The following is a 23011-nucleotide window of genomic DNA, read 5'->3' on the forward strand; positions in this document are numbered from 1 at the left end:
ACCAGAGGTCATAGCCTCAGAATTAAAGGACGTTCCTTTAGGAAATATGAGGAGGAATTTCTTTAGTCAGAGGGTGGTGAATCTGTGGAATTCATTGTCACAGAAGGCTGTGGTGGCCAGGTCAATTGATATTTTTAAGGCAGAGATAGATGGATTCTTGATTAGTATAGGTGTCAGGAGTTATGGGGAGAAGGCAGGAGAATGGAGTGAGGAGGGAGCGATAGATCGGCCATGATTGAATGGTGGAGCAGACTTGATGGGCCAAATGGCCTAATTCTGCTCCTGTCACTTATGACCTTATGAATGTATTAATTGTGACCAATCTTAATTTTGCCTCCCCTTCGTTAATTCAGAAACTGTATCCACGACAGCGGAAACGTTAATGAAAATAATCTCGCTGAAACTTACCATTAATTGAATGGTGGAGCAGACTTAATGGGCCAAATGGCCGAATTCCCCACTTTCTTATTTACATTTTCTGCAGATGTTAATTTGTTCAGTAAACTTGCTCATCCCAATTAGTTTTTTCCCCATAAAATATCAATTGAATTGTACTTCCTACCGCATATAATTCAATTGGTAATTGTGCCCTTCACACATACAATTTTACCCCATTTACTGGCAAAGATACCAAGTTGGAACAACTAACTTACTTGGAAATATGCACTACATTTTAGAAGTTTGGGCAAAAGGAAAATATATTTTGGTCCCAATACAATGGTTCCCTTGTAATTTGGCATTAAGTGGTGCAGCCAATCATTCTGGCATGACCTTGCTCTGCATTTCAGATTAAGGCCATAAAGTCATTAGGAATAGGAGTAGAATTAGGCCATTCGGCCCATCAAGTCTACTCCACCATTCAATCATGGCTGATCTATCTCTCCCTCCTAACCCCATTCTCCTGCCTTCTCCCCACAACTGGCTTGGCCTCCACAGCCTTCGGTGGCAAATAATACCACAGATTCATCACCCTCTGACTAAAGAAATTCCTCCTCATCTTCCTAAAAGAAGGCCTTTAATTCTGAGGCAATTACCCCTAGTTCCGGCTCTCCTACTACTTAACCAACCACTTGTTGGGGCCTAAACAGGACCATTAATCCCGTAGTATAACAATGTAGAAATATAGAAATATAGAAACATAGAAAATAGGTGCAGGAGGAGGCCATTCGGCCCTTCGAGCCTGCACCGCCATTCATTGTGATCATGGCTGATCATCCCCTATCAATAACCCGTGCCTGCCTTCTCCCCATATCCCTTGACTCCACTAGCCCCTAGAGCTCTATCTAACTCTCTCTTAAATCCATCCAGTGATTTCGCCTCCACTACCCTCTATGGCAGGGAATTCCATAAATTCACAACTCTCTGGGTGAAAAGGTTTTTGCTCACCTCAGTTTTAATGACCTCCCCTTTATTCTAAGACTGTGACCCCTGGTTCTGGACTCACCCAACATTGGGAACATTTTTCCTGCATCTAGCTTGGCCAGTCCTTTTATAATTTTATATGTTTCTATAAGATACCCCCTCATCCTTCTAAACTCCAGTGAATACAAGCCTAGTCTTTTCAATCTTTCCTCATATGACAGTCCCACCATCGCAGGGATCAATCTCGTGAACCTACGCTGCACAGCCTCAATCACAAGGATGTCCTTCCTCAAATTAGGAGACCAAAACTGTACACAATACTCCAGATGCGGTCTCACCAGAGCCCTATACAACTGCAGAAGAACCTCTTTACTCCTATACTGAAATCCTCTTGTTATGAAGGCCAACATTCCATTAGCTTTCTTCACTGCCTGCTGTACCTGCATGCCAACTTTCAGTGACCGGTGTATAAGGACACCCAAGTCTCGCTGCACCTCCCACTTACCTAACATAACCCCATTGAGATAATAATCTGCCCCCTTGTTTTGCCACCAAAGTGGATAACCTCACATTTATCTATATTATACTGCATCTGCCCACTCACTCAACCTGTCCAGGTCACCCTGCAACCTCCTAACATCCTCTTCACAGTTCAAACTGCCACCCAGCTTTGTGTCATCCGCAAACTTGCTAGTGTTGCACCTAATTCCCTCTTCCAAATCATTAATATATATGGTAAACAGTTGCGGCCCCAACACCAAGCCTTGCGGCACTCCACTCGCCACTGCCTGCCATTCTGAAAAGGACCCGTTCACTCCTACTCTTTGCTTCCAGTCTGCCAACCAATTTTCTATCCATGTCAACACCCCAATACCATGTGCTCTAATTTTAGTCACCAGTCTTCTGTGCGGGACCTCATCAAAGGCTTTCTGAAAGTGTAGATACAATACATCCACTGGCATCCCTTCATCCATTTTACTTGCCACATCCTCAAAAAATTCCAGAAGATTAGTCAAGCATGATTTCCCTTTCTTAAATCCATGTGGACTTGGACTAATCCTTTTACTGCTAACCAAATGCCCCATTATTACCTCTTTAATAATTGACTCCAGCATCTTTCCCACCACCGAAGTCAGGCTAACTGGTCTGTAATTCTTCGTTTTCTCTCTCGCTCCTTTCTTAAAAAGTGGGATAACATTAGCTATCGGCCGCTGTTGTTGGATGGAGCTGGTGCTGAGGTGGTGACAAATCCACAGGAAGTGATCCTGAATCTATTGAACATTGGAAAATGATCATCAATGCGTCCACTATTTCTAGAGCCACCTCCCTGAGGACCCTGGGATGCAGACCATCAGGCCCAGGGGATTTATCATCCTTAGCCTACCAAATACTATTTCTCACCAAATGAAAATTTCTTTCAGTTCCTCTACCCCCTTAGATCCTCTGTCCTCCAGTACATCTGGGAGATTGTTTGTGTCTTCCTTAGTGAAGACAGATCCGAAGTACCTATTCAACTCTTCTGCCATTTCCTTGTTGCCCATAATAATTTCACCGGTGTCTGCCTTCAAGGGACCCACATTTGACTTTGCTACTCTTTTCCCTTAACATATCTAAAGAAGCTTTTACTGTCCTTCTTTATATTCCTGGCCAGCTTCCCCACGTACTTCATCTTTTCAGCCCGTATTGCCCGCTTTGTTTCCTTCTGTACTCAAATGAAATCGATATTGTACTGTAATACAAAGTAGTATTTTTTCCTGGGTGTATAAATAACCGGGGATCGGATAAATGGAATGCCTCTCTGCGAAGCAGCTTTAATTTGGAATGTTTTAAGGCAGCAACCGCGTTACAGTCAATTAGGTGGAAGCACATATGTCAGGGTGTGTTGTGAGAATGTAGACTGCTTTCAGTTATAGAGTAGCTCAGACTTCATCTTCCTCCGCCGGTTCAGAGGCAACTGAAGCAGGTGGGCACTATAAGCTTGCGTTTCTTTCTCTTTTACTCTGCTATCCATTGTGGGTGTTTATAACTTTTAGAGCAGGCTGCCAGCCTCAACTCGGCTTGAGTTGAACAGCGCTCTGTCTGATGAACTCGCCTCGCAGTCCCGGGCTGAAACCCGAACTGCTCTGAGGATGTAAACCATTTGCAAATTCGACAGGTGCGGATCGTTATAGATGGCAAGGATGTTAAACAACGAGTAGGTAAAGCACAACCGACGCCTGGGTTTCCAGATCACTGCCTCCACAAGTCGGAGAGGTCTCCACAAGCACTCGCCCACTGCCTCCTTTATCCCTCTATCATGCCGTAGAGTATGTTCATGTATTTCTGCCGAGGTTGGCTGTGCGCATGACTCGGCCGCTGTTGTTGGATGGAGCTGGTGCTGAGGAGGTGACAAACGGTGTCTATTTCAGAGAGAGATCCGGCGTTGCCCGCCGGGCTTGGTTGAGCGCCACTGACGGCAGGGGGTTGGGAGGAGGTGGGGGTGCTAGTGGAGAAGGGGGAGGCTGCTCGGTCCCGCAGTGCCGGAGCCATTATTCAAGGAAGCCGACAGCTCCGGTGCACAGTGGGTGAGTGAGGTGGACGCCGCTTTATTCCAGCAACTCTTGAACTTCCAATTCCCCTCTCCGAGTCGGCTCCGGGGCTTTGGACAGCTCCGCTTTGGGTTAAGCCTTCTCGGACTCCGGATCGCTGGGAAGAAGAGAAAAAGGCAGCAAGGTAGATTATCACCGCCAGAGCTGATGTTTCCACGGAATCTTTCGCCAGGCAAAAGGATGGGCTCTGACCTATTGTTATAAATCTACCCTTTGAGAGATGGACTTGGTAGAAGTACTTCTGGTGCTGTTCATCGTGGTGGTGCTGATGGTGTCCTTGCTCTCCAACTTGTTGGTGTTAATATGCTTCGTCTACAGTTCCGACATCCGCAAGCAGGTGCCGGGCATATTTATAGTTAACTTGTCTTTCTGCAACCTGCTCATCACCGTTGTGAACATGCCAGCGACTGTGCTGGGAGTCGTCAAAAAGCAACAGCCATTTGGCGATTGCATCTGCCAAACCGTTGGATTTTTGGAAACCTTTCTCGCCACGAACACTATGCTGAGCATGGCAGCGTTAAGTATAGACAAGTGGATCGCCGTGGTGTTCCCCTTAAGTTATGTCAGTAAGATGAGACACAAGGACGCCGTGTTGATGATGAGCTACACTTGGCTTCATTCTCTCTCCTTCCCCGCCGTCGCAATGTTTTTCACCTGGGTCGGTTTCAATAACATTTACGCATCATGCACTTTGCACCTACAGGAAGAGACGGCGAGAAGACAGTTCACAATATTCACCGTCGTCTTTCACTCCACCAGCTTCATGCTCTCGCTTGTTATACTGTGCTTTACATACCTGAAGGTTTTGAAGGTTGCCCGTTCTCATTGCAAACGAATAGACATTATCACCATGCAGACTTTGGTTTTACTGGTAGATATCCACCCCAGGTAAAGTCATGTTTTAAGTTCGCTGCAACTGGTTTAACTGTAAGTCATGTCACTGTCCTATGAAATGGCACACATTGCCAATACACGTTGTAAATGCTACTGAGAACAGTTTGAGATAGGTACATGGATATGCAAGGAATGGAAGCATGTGGATCATGTGCAGGCAGGTGAGATTAGTTCATGCTAGCATCATGCTCGGCACAGACATTGTGGGCCGAAGGGCATGCTGTTGTGCTGTACAGCACTACGTTGTATGGAATTAATGCCATAGACTTGTAATATCTGCGGGTTACAGCCAGTGCATTGGTTTATTTCATTCGCATGGTGTTTTCATAAAGTTTAGCTTCGAAGATCATAAGTTCTGCTTAGAAAGGTGGAACAAAGTGAAAGGTTACGGACAGTTATCGAGTTGTTTCATGGGCAGTTTTACCTTCCAAATTGACCCTTTTAAACAAAATCACTGACATATTACATTAATGCATTGGGGGTGAAAAGTTGAATTAAACTTTTTACGTTTTTTAAATTTTTTTGTGTTACATTATTATTGAATACATTAAGTAGTTAAACGTTTGACGGGGTGGGGGGGGGGGGGTAGTGGAAGCAGATACGATAGGGCCATTTAAAATGCTATTAAATAGGCACATGGATATTGCAGGCAGGGGATGGATGTGGATAACATGCAGGTAGAGGAGATTCGTTTAACTTGGTTTCATGTACGGCACAGATAACGTGGGCTGAAAGATATGTTAATGTACTGTACTGTTCCATGTTTTATGCCGAAGGCTGGCCATTCGGTCCATCATGTCCGTACAGGTGATGAAGAACACCTACACCATCCATTTCCCCAGCAACCTACAATAGTCTTCCACGTCACTTATCTTCAAGTAGACATCCAGACATATTTTTATGATGGTGAAAATTATATTTCAAACAGTGTGTTTAGTCGGTGCGCTGTACACAAAAAAACTCACCAGACATTCAATAATTTTTATCAGATATGTTAAATATATGCTCCCTGTTTCTTGGCCCTTCACGTTTCTTTCAATCCCTCCATAATTTTATGCAGCTTAATTAAGTTTCACCTCAGACGCTTCCGTTTTATTCAGAATACTTCCATCTATCCCCCTAGATAACATTTTTCAGTGATTTTCACTCAGTAATTGTGTTCCTGGCTGATAAGTTGGTCAGACCTACTACCATGGCTATGCCATGGAATTAAGTGTCGGATTTCTCATTTCAGTGTGAAACAGCGTTGCATCGCAGAGCAAAAGACCAGAAGACAGCGTGCAACCAAGAAGATCAGCATTTTTATAGGATCGTTTATTGTCTGCTTTGCTCCTTATGTTATTACCAGGTAAAGTACCCCAAACATTCAGCTTCTGTCGGTTTCAATAGTATTCAAAATAATCAAGTTGCGCTTCATTTGTATCTCATTAAGTGGACGAAGGTGCAATAACACCGCCGATTAACAATGTTAAAATAAAATCAGAGGATAGTGGTGTTTTATATAAATACTCTTAGTTTGCATTGGAGTTTGCATTGCTAAGTGTGATACTAGAATACCTTCCACTGAAAGAACGCGGTCACAAAGCAGTAACCACAGCTGTCGCTCAAATTTAGGATTGCCTGACATTTACACATGGCCCCCCATATTAACGTGCATGCGGTTTAAGTGCAATATGTTTTCACATTTGGTCGCAAAATTCGGGTCATTGAGTCTCGGGTGTGAGTTAGTCAGTCATTATCTCTGAATGTTAACCACGCGTCAATTGTGCCCCATCCTCCCACACATTACTCTGAAGGCGGCATCCTTCATATTTACCACGCCACTGCAATGCAATGGTGAAACACTGCATTAGCATTTGAATTTGAAGACAAGGAATCTGAAGAAGGGTCCGAACCCTTAACGTCGCCTATCCATGTTCCCCAGAGATGCTGCCTGACTCGCTGAGTTACTCCGGCACTTTGTGTCTTTTTTTTAAAAATTATGTGGATGATTATTCTGCCTTCGGTGCTGTTCAAGGGGATGTTTGGACTATAAATTCTGGCAGACTGCCTCATCATGCTTGTTGCATCTCCTTTCTACATGGGTTAAATTATATTAGTTTAATTTGGCATCATGTTTGATACAGACATAGTTGGCCGAAGGGCCTGTTCTCGTGCACCATGGTCTATGTTAGCAACTAAGGGCGGCACGGTGGCGCAGCGCTAGAGTTGCTACCTAATTACAGCGCTTGCAGTCCCAGAGACCCGGGTTCGACCCCGACTGCGGGTGCTGTCTGTCCGGAGTTTGTACATTCTCCGAGATCTTCGGTTTCCACTCACTGTCTAAAGACGTACATTAACATATAACCTGTTACAGGTTAATGGCAGGTTTGGAGGTTAATTGGCCTGTGTGTGGGATAGTGTTAATGTGCGGGGATCGATGGTCTGTGCGGATCCGGTGGGCCGAAGGGCCTGTTACCGTGCTATATCTCCAAAAACTAAAAAGTATAACTCGCCAAACCTGGTTTCCCTCTTTTACAGTCTACCCTTTGAAGTCCCGTGTAAAACACGATGGATTCTCCATATATTTTCCATACGGGTGCAAATAGACAAATTCGAATTTTGTCCCACATTAAAATGAAACGGTTGTCGGGAAAGGGACAGCAGATTCACATCATAGGCATCTCCTGCCATCTCCTAAACGGGGGGAAATGCGTTGGAAAATTCTCCGCAAAATGGTAGTGCAATGAAAATGAATGTGCAATTGGGGTGCTCCCAGAACCGAGAAACATTGAACGCGGCGGCATTTTACGCAGGTCTACTCCACATCGCATCGTGGACCATCATATCCTATCAACTAAGTGATGACATTCTAACGGAAAAGGCCGAGCTATTTATTGATGTGCTTCGTCATGTATTTTGATCCACCACAGTCCTGCTAACGTCACGCCCGCACCCGTCTCACACACACACACACAGTAAACACTCAACTGATAAACAAAACTGATATGCCAGTCCAGTAAAAAATAAGCAGACCCGCGCTTAAAATAACTAGTCAGCGTTGGGGGCACAGGGACTTGCAAATGCTGGAATCTTGAGCATAACATAAAGTGCTGGAAGAACTCATTGGGTTAGGCAGCATCAGTGGGGTGAATGGACAGGTCGGGAATTGAGAAAGGTCAGAACCCGAAATGTCGCCTGTCCATTACATCCACAGATGCTGCCCGACCAGATGAGTTTCTCCAGCATTTTGTGTTTTGCTCAAGTAAAATGCTGGAGTCTGAAGAAGGGTCCCGACCCCGAACGTCGCCTATTCCTTCTCTCCATAGATGCTGCCTAACCCGCTGAGTTTCTCCAGCATTTTTTGTCTACCTCAGATGAGTTCCTCCAGCACTTTGTGTTTTGGTCAAGTAAACGTCGGGGAAGGTGGTAGACTGGACGCTTGGAGAAAACTTCTCAAGCTCTTGGATCACCTGTTCTGTATCCATTTATAGAACCCGCTCCTTCCTAATCACATCCCCTGTTTTGAAAGTGTTCCAAATCCTAAAAAAAATATTCAACGTTATTTCTAGCAATTTCACAGGTGAATATCTTACCATTTCGCTACAATAATTAAGACACATCTCGGGTTGGTTATTTGACTTCTGCCAACGTGCGAGAGTCGAATCTATAATGTGGGCGGCACGGTGGCGCAGCGGTAGAGTTGCTGCCTTACAACGCTTGCAGCGCCAGGGAACTGGGTTCGATCCTGACCACTGGTGCTGTCTGTATGGAGTTTGTGCGTTCTCCCCGTGACCTGCGTGGGTTTTCTCCGAGATCTTCGCATTCCTCCAACACTCCTTGAAGGTTAATTTGGCCTGGGTTTGTATACTTGGTATGTGTGTAAATTGTCCCTGCTTGTGTTAACGTGCGGGGATAACGTGCGGGGATCGCTGGTCGGTGTACAGGTATCTCTAAAACTAAAACTAATGTGCGGGGATCACTAAGGAGATCATGCTCCTCGGCGTTACTGTTGAGCAAAATTCGTTTGTGGATTTGTGGAAGCATGTAGCAGTGAAAAACGAATGTGGAACTGTAACACATCCACACGGGGTTCCAGTGTCGCAAAACCCATTTTAACAATGAAGCTACTGGAAGTTATATTCTTGGGCAGTTATTTCCGGCCTGCAAATGCTAGTCTATTTTCAACTAAATAGAATATTTGGAAGTATTCTCAATGCAAAGCTCATTAAAAGAATCAGTTTTAATCTAAGGTAGATACAAAATGCTGGAGAAACTCAGCGGGTGAGGCAGCATCTCTGGAGAGAAGGAATAAGTGACGTTTTGGGTCGAGACCCTTCTTCAGACTGATGTCAGGGGAGGGGGTACGGCAAAAGAAGACAGTGGGACTAGTGGGAGGACTGGGAAGGGGAGGGGATAGAGAGAGAGAGAGAGAGAGAGAGAGAGAGAGAGAGAGAGCAAAGGCTGCCTGACATTGGAGAAGTCGACGTTCATACCACTGGGGTGTAAACTACCCAAGCGAAATATGAGGTGCTGTTCCTCCAATGTGCGCTGGGCCTCACTCTGACAATGGTGCAGGCCCAGGACAGAAAGGTCAGATTGGGAATGAGAGGGGAGATTGAAGTGCTGGGACACCGGGAGATCAGTTTGCTTAAAACGGACTTAATCTAGACGCTTAAAGTTTTTTGGTACAGAAGAAAATGTGTCGGCACATGAGCCCTCCAGTTTTAAATGGCAAATACCATTCCCCTTTGATTGAAATAATTTGAAATAATTGGGACAAGGAAATGGCAAGGCTTGGATGGCAAACCCATGAATTCAATGCTAAGACTTAGAAATTGATATTACCAACAAATCATTTCCCACCCTGTCAGAATGCTGATTAGTAGAGAACCAGACTCTGGTCCTCGCTCGTCCTACTCCCTGATGGCCTGCTAAGAGTTCAGATTTGTAGACAAAAGGAACTACAATGCTGGAATCTTGAGCAAAGCAAAGGAACTTAGCGGGACAGGTATCATCTGGGGAGGGAATGGACACGGAATATTACGTCGTCTGTCCACTCCCTACGCGGATGCTACCTGACCCGCCAAGTTATTCCATCATTTTTGTGCCTTGCTCAAGTGTTCAGGTTCTCCACTCTGCACAGCTCCACCGATTTGATAAAGAAATGAGAATCTCACTGTGATTCGGGAACGAATTTCCTGATCATCGTTAAATTTCAATCAAAAATGTGTAATGGAAGTACTCAGGGGGACAGTATTATTATCCCGTGGTACCTAGAGCTCCACCTCACCAGGTTGACCACGCTTAGGGAGTAAAGGGAAACAACAGTTCTTTGGCCTCACCAGTTTTCTTTATGTACTTACCCAGAAATAGCGAGGAGGAGCGAGGTTTGGCAGGAGCAGAAATAATCACAGTATCAAAATGTAAAGTACTGGGCGGAGCTGAGTCAACCAGGCAGCATCCGAGGAGGGAATGAATAGGCGACTTTTAGGGTCTGAAGAATGGTCCCAACCAGAGGCATCGTCTTCCTGGAAGAAAATGCTTCCCGAGTCATTGTTTTCCTCCTACACTTTGCGTTTTGCTCATGATTGATCTTAAGTGATAGGAGCAGAATTAGGCCACTCGGCCCACCAAGTCTACTCCGCCATTCAATCATGGCGGATCTGTCTCTCCCTCCTAGATCAGATAGGAGGGAGAGATAGATCTCTCCTGCCTTTCCCCCATAACCTCTGTAACCCGAGCTATTCAATGATTAAAGCAGATAGATTTGAAAAGTGAGATGGCAGATTGAATTTGAGCAGAGGGAAGAGTTTGGGATGAGTAGGATAGGTAGGAATTCGGGGAACCACCGTTTTTGAAAGATCGTGCGTCTAACAGAGTGAAGCGGTGTGAATGCTTAGCTGATTGTCATGATCACATGAGGAAGCTGGCAATGTGGTACCTCCGGTACAATCTCACAGACTAGAACTAGAAGGAAGCCTCAAAATAACGCCATATCAACTTTCATAGCGTGAAGGCAAGTCATTGAGACAGAGTCCAATTTGCCCTCGTTCGGCCTATATTCCTCTAAACCTTTCCTATCATTGCACTTGTCCAAATATATTTGCAAAGTTGTTATTGTACCTGCCTCAACTTCCTCTGGCACAAAAAGCTGCAGTAACTCAGCGGGAAAGGCAGCATCTCTGGAGAGAAGGAATGGGTGACGTTTTGGATCCGGAAACAACGCACATTCCCTCTCTCGAGAGATGCTGCCTGTCCCGCTGAGTTACTCCAACTTTTTGTGTCTATCTTCGGTTTAAATCTGCAGCATCTGCAGTTCCTTCCAATATGATTCCTCTGGCAGCTCTATTAAGTTTCCCTACCACCTCTGTGTGAACCGGCAGCACTGTGACACCAATCTTTCAGTTGGCAGGGCTTTACCTCTAAATTAGATTAGATTCCTTTATTGTCATTCAGACCTTTCGGTCTGAACGAAATTATGTTGCCTGCAGTCATACACAGAACCAATAAAAACAAAACATACAATAAACACAAATTAAACATCCACCACAGTGAGTTCACCAAGCACATCCTCACTGTGATGGAGGCAAAGTCTTAGTCTCCGTCTCTTCCCTCCTTGTTCTCCCTCTGCGCTGAGGCGATCGATCCAGGCCGGAGATGCCGCCCTCTAGTTCAGCGGACCTCCGTGGTGATGTTGCCGCCGCCGAAAGCCGGAACGCCGTCTCCACTCCGAGACGGCCCGCCACAGCATCAGCTCCGGGCAGCTGCCCCAGCTCCAGGCCGCTGCCCCAGCTCCGGGTCCCGCAGTCTGCGCTCCAGGCTGCCGCCCCAGCTCCGGGTCCCGCAGTCTCCGCTCCGGGCCGCCGCCCCAGCTCCAGGCCGCCGCACCAGCCCCGGGTCCCGCAGTCTCCGCTCCGGGCCGCCGCCCCAGCTCCGGGTCCCGCAGTCTCCGCTCCAGGTCGCCGCCCCAGCTCCGGGTCCCGCAGTCTCCGCTCCGGGCCACCGCCCCAGCTCCGGGTCCCGCAGTCTGCGCTCCGGGCAGCCGCCCCAGCTCCGAGTCCCGCAGTCTCGCTCCGGGCCACCACCCCAGCCCCGGGTCCCGCAGTCTCAGCTCCGAGCCACCGCCCCAGCTCCGGGTCCCGCAGTCTCAGCTCCGAGCCCCGCTGCATCAGCTCCAGGCCGCCGCCGAAAGCCAGAACGCCGCACCAGCAAGTCGGGCCACCGCTGCCTCAGCCCCGAAGACGGCCAGCCTCTCGTTGGTGAGTCCTGGCTGGCTCTGCCTCCGGAGCCTCGGGGTCAGTCGCAGGCTGGAGGCCGCCAGCTCCGCCATTAGGCCTCAGCGCAGACGGAGGCAGAGAAGGAGGATACGACACGAAAAAGTCGCATTCCCCCGAAGGAGGAGACAGAGAACATGTCCCCCCCCCCCCCCTAACACAACCCAACAAACTAAAACTTAACCAAAACAAGACAAAAAAAACAACAGAAAAAAGTAAAGACAGACGGACTGCAGGCGAGCCGCAGCTGTTAACAGCGCCGCCACTTCTGGAAAACCTATCCTAAATCATTTCTGCCTCTCTACCTCTTTAAATGCATTGTTTTTCACATATTGCTTTAGATGAGACACATAGTGGGGGGGATTTCTGACTGTACAGGCAGAATAGCGTAACATAAAATCAGAAAATAATGGGAATGCACAGCAGGCCAGGCAACACTCATGGGCAAAGTGTTTAAGAAGGAACTGCAGATGCTGGAAAATCGAAGGTACACAAAAAAGCTGGAGAAACACTTGTTAGATTCTTAATAGTGTTAGATATTTTGGCAGTGGGGGACATCCACGTAAAATGAAACTCCGGAAACACCTCGCAGGGTCATAGATGTGTGATTTAACTGGGAACTCTCAATAGCGGCTAATTCAATTGAAAGCAGTGGAGGGTTTATTGGAAAAGGGATGAGGTGGGAGGGGTTTCCGCCCGATGTTTTTTTTTTAAACCAAAGCAAAATATCCTTGACATTTTATCTGAACTATCCATGTACTTTGTGGTTCACATGCTTTGTTCTGGCTAATGTTCCACGGCAGGAGAAATTCAGTTAACTCTCCAGTTGTCTCACGGAACGTACCGGTCCATATGTTTTTCTTAAATCCAGAACGCAGAGAAAATATTCTCTTTAGTCATAAAGGCTACTTATAATATACCTATAGTTATAACCTACGGTTATACCGGCGTTCATCTGGTGAAACTTCATAACTTCGCCGCGATCAGATGGGCGTGAACTAGAATTTAAATTTGACTGCTATTGGTGTGAAATGGATATTATACACATGGATAGAGAACTGGTTGGCAGGATACAAGTCACGTCAAATCAAGAGAGTTTATTGTCATGTGTCCCAGATAGGACAATGACATTTTTGCTTGATAGAGAACTGGCAGACAGGAAGCAAAGAGTAGGAATTAACGGGTCCTTTTCAGAATGACAAACAGTGACTAGTAATGTGCGGCGAGGCTCAGTGCTGGGACCCCAGTTATTGACAATATAAATTAACGATTTAGACGAATGAATTACATGTAACATCTCCAAGTTTACGGATGACACGAAGCTGGGTGGTAGTGTGAGCTGTGAGGATGATGCGATGAGGCTGCAAGGTGACTTGGAATGGTCGGGCGAGTGGGCAAATGCATGGCAAATGCAGTATAATGTGGATAAATGTGAGGTTATTCACTTTGGTGGCAAGAACAAGAAGGCAGATTATGATCTGAATTGTGTCAGATTAGGAAACAGGGAGGTGCAACAATACCTAGGTGTCATAGTACATCAGTCACTGAAAGTAAGCATGCAGGTACAGCAGGCAGTGAAGAAAGTAAATGGCATGTTGGCCTTCATAACAAGAGGATTTGAGTATACGAGCAAGGTGGTCCTACTGCAGTCGTACAAGGTGAGGCCACATCTGGAATATTGTGTGCAGTTTTGGTCTCCTAATTTGAGGAAGGACATTATTGCTATTGATGGACTGCAGCGTAGGTTCACCAGGTTAATTCCCGTAATGGCTGGACTGACACATGATGAAAGAATGGATCGACTGGATTTATATGCAATGGAATTTAGGATGAGAGGGGATTTTGTAGAACCATATTAAAATCTTAAGGGATTGGACAGGCTAGACATAGACAAAAATGTTCCCAATGTTGGGGGAGTCCAGAACCACGGGTCACAATTTAAGAATAACTGATAGATCATTTAGAACTGAGATGATGAAAAACGGTTTCACCCAGAGAGTTGTGAATCAGTGGAATTATCTGCCACAGAAGGCAGTGGAGGCCTCTTTGTTTTCAAGGGAGAGTTATATTTAGCGCTTAGGGAAAACGGAATCAAGGGATATGGGGGAGAAAGCAGGAACATCCATGATCATATTGAATAATGGTGCTGGCTCGAAGGATCGAATGGCCTACTCCTGCAACTATTTTCTATGATTCTATATATATCTTGACACGCTTTTTGCAGATTATTAGGGAGGGTAGCTCATTATTCTCTTCACCAGTGAATTCACGTCACTCTCAAACTCTTCCTAGCCTTAACAAGAGGTACTGAAATAGGAAAATGACCCTCCCCATCCCCAGTATTAAAAACAGATTTATTCCATTTAAAACAAAACTTGTTGCTATCGAGGGCGTGGGTTGGTATTTGGGATGAGAGAAACATATGCAAATATTATAACAATGGTTCGTGTTGATATTTATGTAGGCCATGTGCTCAAGGTTGCAACTCCAAGGTCTGTGGACACGAACCAAGCCTTGCCTTGGTAAAGTGAATAGTATGAAACAGCTGGAAAAAGTTGCTGGAGGCCGCGTAGTAGAAAACCAGATAGTTTGTTTCAGAGCAGAACAAGGTAGACTTAACTGATGCACAAGGAGAGAGGCGGAAGTGGTGCATCTCATCTCAAAGCAAGAACAATTCAGCTACGAATTAGCAAGCAAATGTGATAGGAACAGAATTAGGGTATTCGGCCCGTCTAGTCTACTCCGCCATTCAATTATGGTTGATCAACCTCTCCGTCATAACCCCGTTCTCCTGTCTTCTCCCCATAACCTCTGACAACTGTACTAACCAAGAGTTGGAGGGAGTCTGAAGAAGGGTTTCTGCCCGAAACGTTGCCTATTTCCTTCGCTTCATAGATGCTGCTGCACCCGCTGAGTTTCTCCAGCATTTTTGTGTACCTTGTACGAACCAAGAATCTATCTATGCCTTAAAAATATCGATTGACGGCCTCCACAGCCTTCTGTGGCAATGAATTCCACAGATTCACCACCCTCTGACTGAAGAAATGCCTCCTTGTATCCTTCCTAAAGGAACGTCCTTTAATTCTCAGATGACCTCCCACAAGTGGATACATTCTCTCCAAATCCACTCTCTTTGGGCCTTTTACTACTCGGCAAGTTTTAATGAGGTCCTTCTAAACTACAGCGAGTAGAGATTCACTACCCGACCATTCATGGGCGGCCACGGTGGCGCAGCGGTAGCTCCCGACTGCGGGTGCTGCCTGCACGGAGTTTGTACCTCCTCCCCGTGACAGCGTCGGTTTTCTCCAAGATCTTCAGTTCGGTTCCACACTCCAAAGAACGTACAGGTTCTTGGTAAGTGTAAGTTGTCCCTGTCTAGGAAAGAACTGCTGATGCTTGTTTAAATCGAAGGTAGACACAAAAAGGCAGCATAGAGAAGGGATGGGTGACGTATCGGGTCGATATCCTTATGTGTATAGTCCCTAGTGTGTGTAGGGTAGCGTTAATAGATACATAGAACATAGGTGCAGGAGTAGGCCATTTGGCCCTTCGAGCCTGCACCGCCATTCAATATGATCATGGCTGATCATCCAACTCAGTATCCCGTACCTCCCGTCAATCCATACCCCCTGATCCCTTTGTGCGGGAATCGCTGGTCGGCGCGGACTCCGCGCTGTATCACTAAACTAAACTAAACTAAACTAGAGACCCAATGCCATCATATGTTAACATACCCATTCCTAGGTTAATTCTGGTAAACTTCCTCTGGACCTTCTCCAGATTATGGGACCCAAAACTGCTCACTGTATTCCAAATGCGGTCTGACCAGCACCTTTTAGAGCCTCCGCATTATGTTCCTGTTTTTGTTCATTAGCCCTTTATGATGCATCGGGTCAAATCATGTGGAAACTATTCAACAAATTGAATGCATTTATCTCTAGCGTGCTTGTGCACACCAGACAGAATTGAAAACGCTACTCGGTCCTTCAGCCGAAAAATACATAGTGAGAGGCTGATAAGAGTAGGATGGGTGGCAATTTGTGTGGAGCGTTTAATGTGGGCCGAACGGGCTGATACTTTGTTGCAGAGTGCGATGAGAATACGGCATCATAATGACCCAAATTGCCGGAGTAACTCGAGCGGGTCAGAACATGTTCTCCAGACATGCTGCCTGACCCGCTGAGCAACTGTGGCTCCTTGTGTCCTTGTGTATTAACCAGCATCTGCAGTTCTTTGTTTCCATCACAATGACCTGTTTCTGTTTTGAACTGCAAGTAAATGGCAGAGCGCCCAAAATACTAATAAAACGTGTACCATTTTGCCCCCACACCCTACAGGTTGATAGAGCTATTGTCCTTCGTGTCTATGAACTATCACTGGGGAGTTGTGAGTAAGTGCCTCGCCTACTGCAAAGCAGCTGCCGACCCCTTCGTCTACTCGCTGCTTCGCCAACAGTACAAGAAGGCTCTGGTCAACATTGTCAACCGGACATTCAAAAGAGATTTGTACCCGTCCTCCGGACACAACAGCTCCCTGGATACCGAGAACGACTACTGCCTGCAGAGAAGCTGAGAGCCATCTCAGCTGTGTAGTGACCCTTTCACCCAGTGTAAGTGAAATTTGGCCACACGGAGACTACATGCACTTTTTGATCATTCCAGTGTTACGGGGAAAATTAAAAGAGCCAAAGGCAAGCGTCTTTTTATGATAAATATTTTATGAAAGAATGTAATATGGTTAAATCTCTGTCTTTTTCCGTAAATATTTGTATTTTCGCAGTTTTGTGCAAATTATTATCAAGCTTTGAGTATTTGTACATTGAGAAGGGGAGTTGTGAATTGAAATTATCTGTTTGCACTGTATCACTTAAACCATTAAAAAGCTTTCAATCGAGCTGTTACGGGATTAATAAATTTACTGCAGGAGAAAATGTTCATTAACTGTCCAGGTCCTGTGCCAAAGGGTAAAACAGTGTTCCTCCTGTTTATAACTAAAACTACAAAAAAATATATATATATTTGTCATAGGTCAGGGCAACTCCACCAAACACTTGGGTTGAAACGCGTCCGCAAATGTAGAGTCAAAGTCAAAGTTGTTTGAGACAATATTTAATGATGAATGGGTGCGTGAGAGTTTGGTGGAGGTGTAGAGTTAATACTGAATGTGTTTACGGTGTTTACATTCTATGTAAGCTTCACGACAGATTATCCAAGCAACAATAAATTTTCATGAGTACACTGTGTCGAACAGAATTTTATTTAAACGCGAGTGTGTCGTTTGACGAAAGTAATTGACCGCAATTCAATAATGTCACGTGAATACGACTACAGATACGACTGTTTATACATTGGTCGGAGTGTTTATACATTGGTCAGGAGACGAATGTCTGCAATTACTAGCCTTCCGATTTTCTGCATCCCCGCCCACCCTTATAATATTCACTATTGTAATTGGACTTCCACGTGGCAATACGGTAACATGATATTCCGCCGTATTTCTTATAAAACATGCACATTGCCTTTCAGGTCCCTATTTCGCAAAGCTGTACGTACACATTATAGAAGCCTGTGGTCTAGCGGCGTTATCAAAGAGCAGTGCAGACAAACGGAGCAAAAATGAACCTGGTCCCGTTTGTTCTGCACGTCCTGTTTGTCACGATAGTACATTGTGCTCCAAGGTGCGAGCCCGCCGATCAAGCACTAGGTAAGCAAGAGAAACGACTGTGTATATATACATGTCTGATATAGCGCCGCATTCCGGGAGTAAAGAACTGGCCACCAAACGTGCTACCCTGCGCCTAGATACCGCTGTCATAATGCCGAACGAGTGTGTATTTTTGAATAGAAAATATTCGAGGCGGATTTATATAACTTTGGTTCAATTTCTGATGGTTTAACTAGATGCTGCCCCGCCGAACCACGGTGTGTAATCTTAGGCAATCATTGTTCTCATCATTCAAAAACAACGAAGGAAGGCGAACAGCTTCTTCCCTCCCAGGGAAACTATTGGGAAATTACAGGGCGACCATCAAATCACACAGCTTTGCGCACATCTGATATATTGGTTTGAAAACTTAAACAAAAAACATTCGTGCGGTTTGCACAAAAATCAAAATGAAACAAGTTGCAAAAAGAGTAAAGCATTTGCCTCCCATATTACTAGGGCGAGGTGGCAGTGAGCGAGTGAGTGGTCTGATCGCAGTTTTTAACCTTTTAATCATTCTGAAAACGGGATAAATGTCTAAGCCGGGGTCACTTAGTAACCATATCTTGCGGGAGCCTTTCCAAATCCAACCGAGGGAATTTTAGAAAGACTCCGCCCCATAGTTGCTGCTAGCAGATGTTCGTGAGCTAATGGAGGTTCCTTCAGTCCGCGCTGAACATCAACGGCTTGAAAGTGCCTTCATGATTCAATTAGCAGTGCTTTGGCAATCTGCTGAGAACGGCAGAACTGATTGTGTTATATCTTTACTAAAGACCGATGAATATCATTGTGTAGGAAGGAACTGTATATGTTGGTTTACACTGAAGATAGTCACAAAATGCTGGAGTAACTCAGCGGGACAGGCATCATCTCTGGAGAGAAGGAATGGGAGACGTTTCTGAAAAAGAAGAAGGGTCTCGAACCGAAACGTTACCCATTAATTCTCTCCAAAGACGCTGCCTCTCCCGCTGAGTGACTCCAGCATGTTGTGTCTATCTTCTGAGGAATATCATTTCTCGATTGCATTTGATTTGAACTTATTTTCGAATTAATTGCACACAGTCCAAGCGCACGTTTTCATCTGGGTGACCATAAATACTTCCAAAAGGTCCCGTGCGGACTCAGTTTTATTGTCCAGCAGATGTTAGTTTCCTCGTCTTTTCAAAGGCGGAGGGATGATTTTTAAATGGAAGAAAACGAAGCGACCAGATGGCAAACCGAGGCACTTGAATCCACTCTCCTCATCAATCAATATATTAAACGCGTTGCCTCTGCTTTGATCACTAAATACTGCAGTCCCATAAAGTTCCATCCACTGTTCACGAGGTTATTTTTAGTTGTCTCCTTTATTAATTTGCCAGTTTTATTTTTTCAAAACGGGCCTTGTCTCTGCTGCCATCTGGCGCCTGTTGTATAACTTGTAAATTGTTCGGATGTGAGTTACTTTATACAAGAACAGATGCCGGACAGACAGATGACACTGTTCTACCATGCAGTGTTTCAACCGATCCTGTACCTCCTTCATTTCAGCCAGCTTTAGGTCACATTTACGAATCTGGACTTTAGATCACCGACTAATTTTGATGAGGTGTGATAGTAACTGAAATGTTGCAGTCCCATCACGTCAGGGGTGTACTAAATTTTACAGTCAATGGAGTATTCTTCTGCTCCCAAGTTAGAAAGGATTAGGTTTAGTGTACTGAGGTACATTGAAAAGCTTTGTTTTACATGCTATCCAATCAAATCAGATAATACGTAGGAAGGAACTGCAGATGCTGGTTTAAACTGAAGATAGACACAAAACGCTGGAGTAACTCAGTGGGACAAGCAGCATCTCTGAAGAGAAGGAATGGTGATGTTTCGGGTTGAGGCCCTTCTTCAGATAGGCCTCAACCCGAAACTTCACCCATTCCTTCTCTCCAGAGATGCTGCCTGGCCCGCTGAGTTATTCCAGCATTTTGTGTCTATCTTCAAATCACATAATACTATACATAAATACAATCAAGCCAACCCAAGTATAGTTCAAGTTCAAGTTCAAGTTCAAGTTCACATTCATTGCCACATGCACCAATTGGGGTACAGTGGAATTTGACTTCCCATGCAGCCATACAAACAAGAGAGTACAATACACAATAGAATATAACATGAACATCCAACACAGTGGAATCAACATTCTTCACTATGGTGGAAGGCAATAACTTTCAGTCAGTCCTCCTCCTTTGTTCATGGGTTGATTGGGTTGGCGGCGCGACCGACGTCGCAGCGGCATCTGCAGTCTGTCTGTCTCTTTTTATTTTATTGTCCTGTTGAGTGTACAGTTTGTGGTGGGTTTTTGACTGTGTATGTGTGGGGGGCGGGGGGTGGGTGAGGGAAACTTTTAGATCTCTTCCCTGTACGGGGACCCGACCTTTTCCCTGTCGGGTCTCCGTTGCCGTTGGGGCCTAGCACCGTGGAGCGGCCTCCAACCGGAACGACAGCTCAAGTCACGGAGCCTGCGGAGCTGCGGACCTACCATCGTGGAGCTGGCCAGCTTCGGAGCGTGGAGAGCTGTGGTGGCGCGCTGCTGCGACCCGACTCCGGTGGATGGTGACACCGAGAGCTCACGGGTCCCCGGTGGGAGACTGCTTTGTGGGGCACCGGCAACGGCGACTTCTACCGCCCGAAATGCGGGGTTGAGAGTGACCTGGAGCGGGGCCTTACATCGCCCGGCGCGGCTTTAAATGGCCGCGGACTTGCTAGCGCCCGCCGGGGGCTCCGACATCGGGACCCGGAGCAGGGTCTTACATCGCCCGGCGCGGCTTTAAGTGGCCGTGGGACTTGCTAGCGCCCGCCGGGGGCTTTGACTTTGACTTCGGGAGAGGAATGGAGAGCAGGGGAGAGACAAGACTTTGCCTTCCATCACAGTGAGGAGGAGATTCACTGTGATGGATGTTTGTGTGAATTGTGTTGGTGTGTGTCTTGGTTCTTTTCTTGTATGACTGCAGGAACCAAATTTCGTTTGAACTTCATGTGAGGTTCAAATGACAAATAAACGGTTTTGTATTGTATTGTATTGTATTGTATTGTATCCGTGGTCGGGACAATGAACCCACTGCAGTCACCGCTACGGAGGCCCGATGTACAGGCCCTCTCGTCGGGATGCTTGAAACTCCCACGTTGGGACGGATGGACACTCTGCGGCTTGGAGCTCCCGAATTGGCCGCTTCCTACCGGAGACCGGGGCTTCACGATGTTACAGGCTGCAGGCTGGCGGTCGCAGCTCTTCTCTGGCAATCCCCGGCAAGGGTTCCCAGGCTCTGTGATGGAAAGTCCACACCGCGCCCGCGGCTAGATGCTCCGCAGACCGCAGCTTCAGGATGTTATAGTCCGCGGGCCAGCGATCGGAGCACTTTTCCTGGCGACCCCTGGCAAGGGATCGCCCGGCTCCGCGATGGAAAGTCCGCGCTGCGCCCGCTGCTGCAGCTCTGGGCCTGACTCCAGGAGAGGCCGCACCAATCCAAGCTGTTAGGCCACGAGGGAGGGCGAAATGCAACTAGGAGAAAAGTCGCATTCCACCGAGGTAAGTGACTAGAAAACAGTTTCCCCCAATTCCCGCCCCCACCCCCCACACCAAACCACACTTAAACACACTTTTACTAAAAACAACAAAAAAGTGGAAAGGACGAACAGCTGCTGGCAAGGCGCCACCCGTTGTTCCTGATTATTGAAGAATAAGTGCAATAGGGAGAGCAAAGATGAAGATACAGAGTGCAGAATAGTTCTCAGCGTTGTATCCTTTTAAGGCAACATGTTTATTCTTGTATTTGGATATTCTGGGGCCAATTGGAGAACCCTTCAAGTTACAAAATGCAGTAAGAAATACCAGTCTTTCCTCCTTACCTCTAAACTGTATTGCTATGAAGCAGTCTGACACTTTAATGTTTGATGTGGGAAATGTAAAATTCCGGTGATTAATATTCATGCACAGAAACAGTATGCACACTGTTGCACAATGTTAAAATGTTAAATAAAAACAAGTTGTTACTTGCTATAAAATTCAGTCCAATTATAAAGGCAGAATGATTGAACATGAATAACTTTAATATTTGAGGTGTTGGGAAGGAAGACATTTGCGAAGCAAGCAACACATCTGAGATAAAATTAACATAAATTGGATGCAAGGCTTTATAGTTGAAAGGGAATGAATGGAACAACAGCATAGTAGAAAAGTACAGCAGGGCCCTATTTGATTCTTTCTGCTTATAATTGATACAAGAGTACAAAATAATTGGTAAAATGGCTTTCTTAGATATGAGATGTTATTGAAGTCTTAGACTGAGTTCAGATTGAAATGAAGATACACATTGTCATGCTGAAAAATAAGTGAAAATTGAGCTTCTTGAAGGCAACTAGCATTGGAGAAAGTACAAGGTTGCCTTTGTAGTGAAGCAAAATGGGAAGCCACTGTTGATGGAGTCGACCTTGAAGTTGGTTCTTCAAAAAGTCTGAAATATCTTCGTTGAATACATTTATGAGATATAAAGATCCAAATATATATATATTTCTCTTATAATTTCTTACAACATATAAATACTTTGGACTCCATTTTCCCTTTCCCTTAGTTTATTTCCTCATCAAGGAAAAATTATTGGCAGTTCCAACAAAATTATGAAACTTTTCAGTTTTTTTTTTTTTAATGTTTAAATGAAACTTGCTTTTAGGAATTAAATTCCACCTCCTGTACTTGTACAAAGGGGCTCTAATGTAACAAGGCCTAATGTAACATTCTGTTACCTAAACAATACAACAAACCAAATCACCTTCGAGAACTAAGGTTGGACTTTGATCAGCTGGCCAACTTGCCCAAGGAATGGCTCATGGAGTTTAATTCAGGTGAGTGCGAGGTGTTGTATATTGGGAAGTCAAACCAGGGCAGGACTTCATGGTGAATGGTAGGTCTCTGTTAAGTGTTATAGAGCAGAAGGATCAAAGAGTGCAAGTACATAGTTTCCTGGCCTTCAGTCAGGCAATTGAGTACAGATGTTGGTATGTTATGTTGCAGTTGTACAAGATGCTGGTGATGCCACATTGGAGTATTGTGTTCAGTTTTGGTCAAGAAAATATGCCATTAATGCAGAAAAGATGCCATTAAACTGGAAAAAGTGCAGAAAAGACATGAGGATATTACTGGCACTCGAATATGTGTGCTTTTGGAAGCGATTGAGCAAG

The 23011-nt window shown here is 45.6% G+C and overlaps 2 protein-coding genes across 3 annotated transcripts in view; both read left to right on the forward strand.

Moving 5' to 3' along the window:
- The first annotated feature begins 3333 nt into the window (after positions 1 to 3333).
- Positions 3334 to 16703, forward strand: LOC116971800 (G-protein coupled receptor 26-like). The gene is made up of 3 exons (XM_033018924.1): positions 3334 to 4838; positions 6079 to 6192; positions 16438 to 16703. The coding sequence occupies exons 1-3, from the start codon at positions 4171 to 4173 to the stop codon at positions 16670 to 16672; spliced, it is 1017 nt and encodes a 338-aa protein (XP_032874815.1). The 5' UTR covers positions 3334 to 4170; the 3' UTR covers positions 16673 to 16703.
- Positions 16704 to 17657: 954 nt separating this feature from the next.
- cpz (carboxypeptidase Z) overlaps positions 17658 to 23011 on the forward strand; it is a 56821-nt gene continuing 51467 nt past the window's right edge. The window contains exon 1 of one of the 2 annotated variants that reach the window (XM_033018912.1): positions 17658 to 17803. In XM_033018912.1, coding sequence (XP_032874803.1) covers positions 17716 to 17803 — 88 coding nt within the window. In that variant the 5' untranslated portion in view covers positions 17658 to 17715. The remainder of the gene's footprint in view (positions 17804 to 23011) is intronic. The other variant, XM_033018906.1, reaches the window with a different exon arrangement.

This window comes from Amblyraja radiata, chromosome 1, assembly GCF_010909765.2.
Source record: "Amblyraja radiata isolate CabotCenter1 chromosome 1, sAmbRad1.1.pri, whole genome shotgun sequence".
Classification (NCBI taxonomy): Eukaryota; Metazoa; Chordata; class Chondrichthyes; order Rajiformes; family Rajidae; genus Amblyraja; species Amblyraja radiata.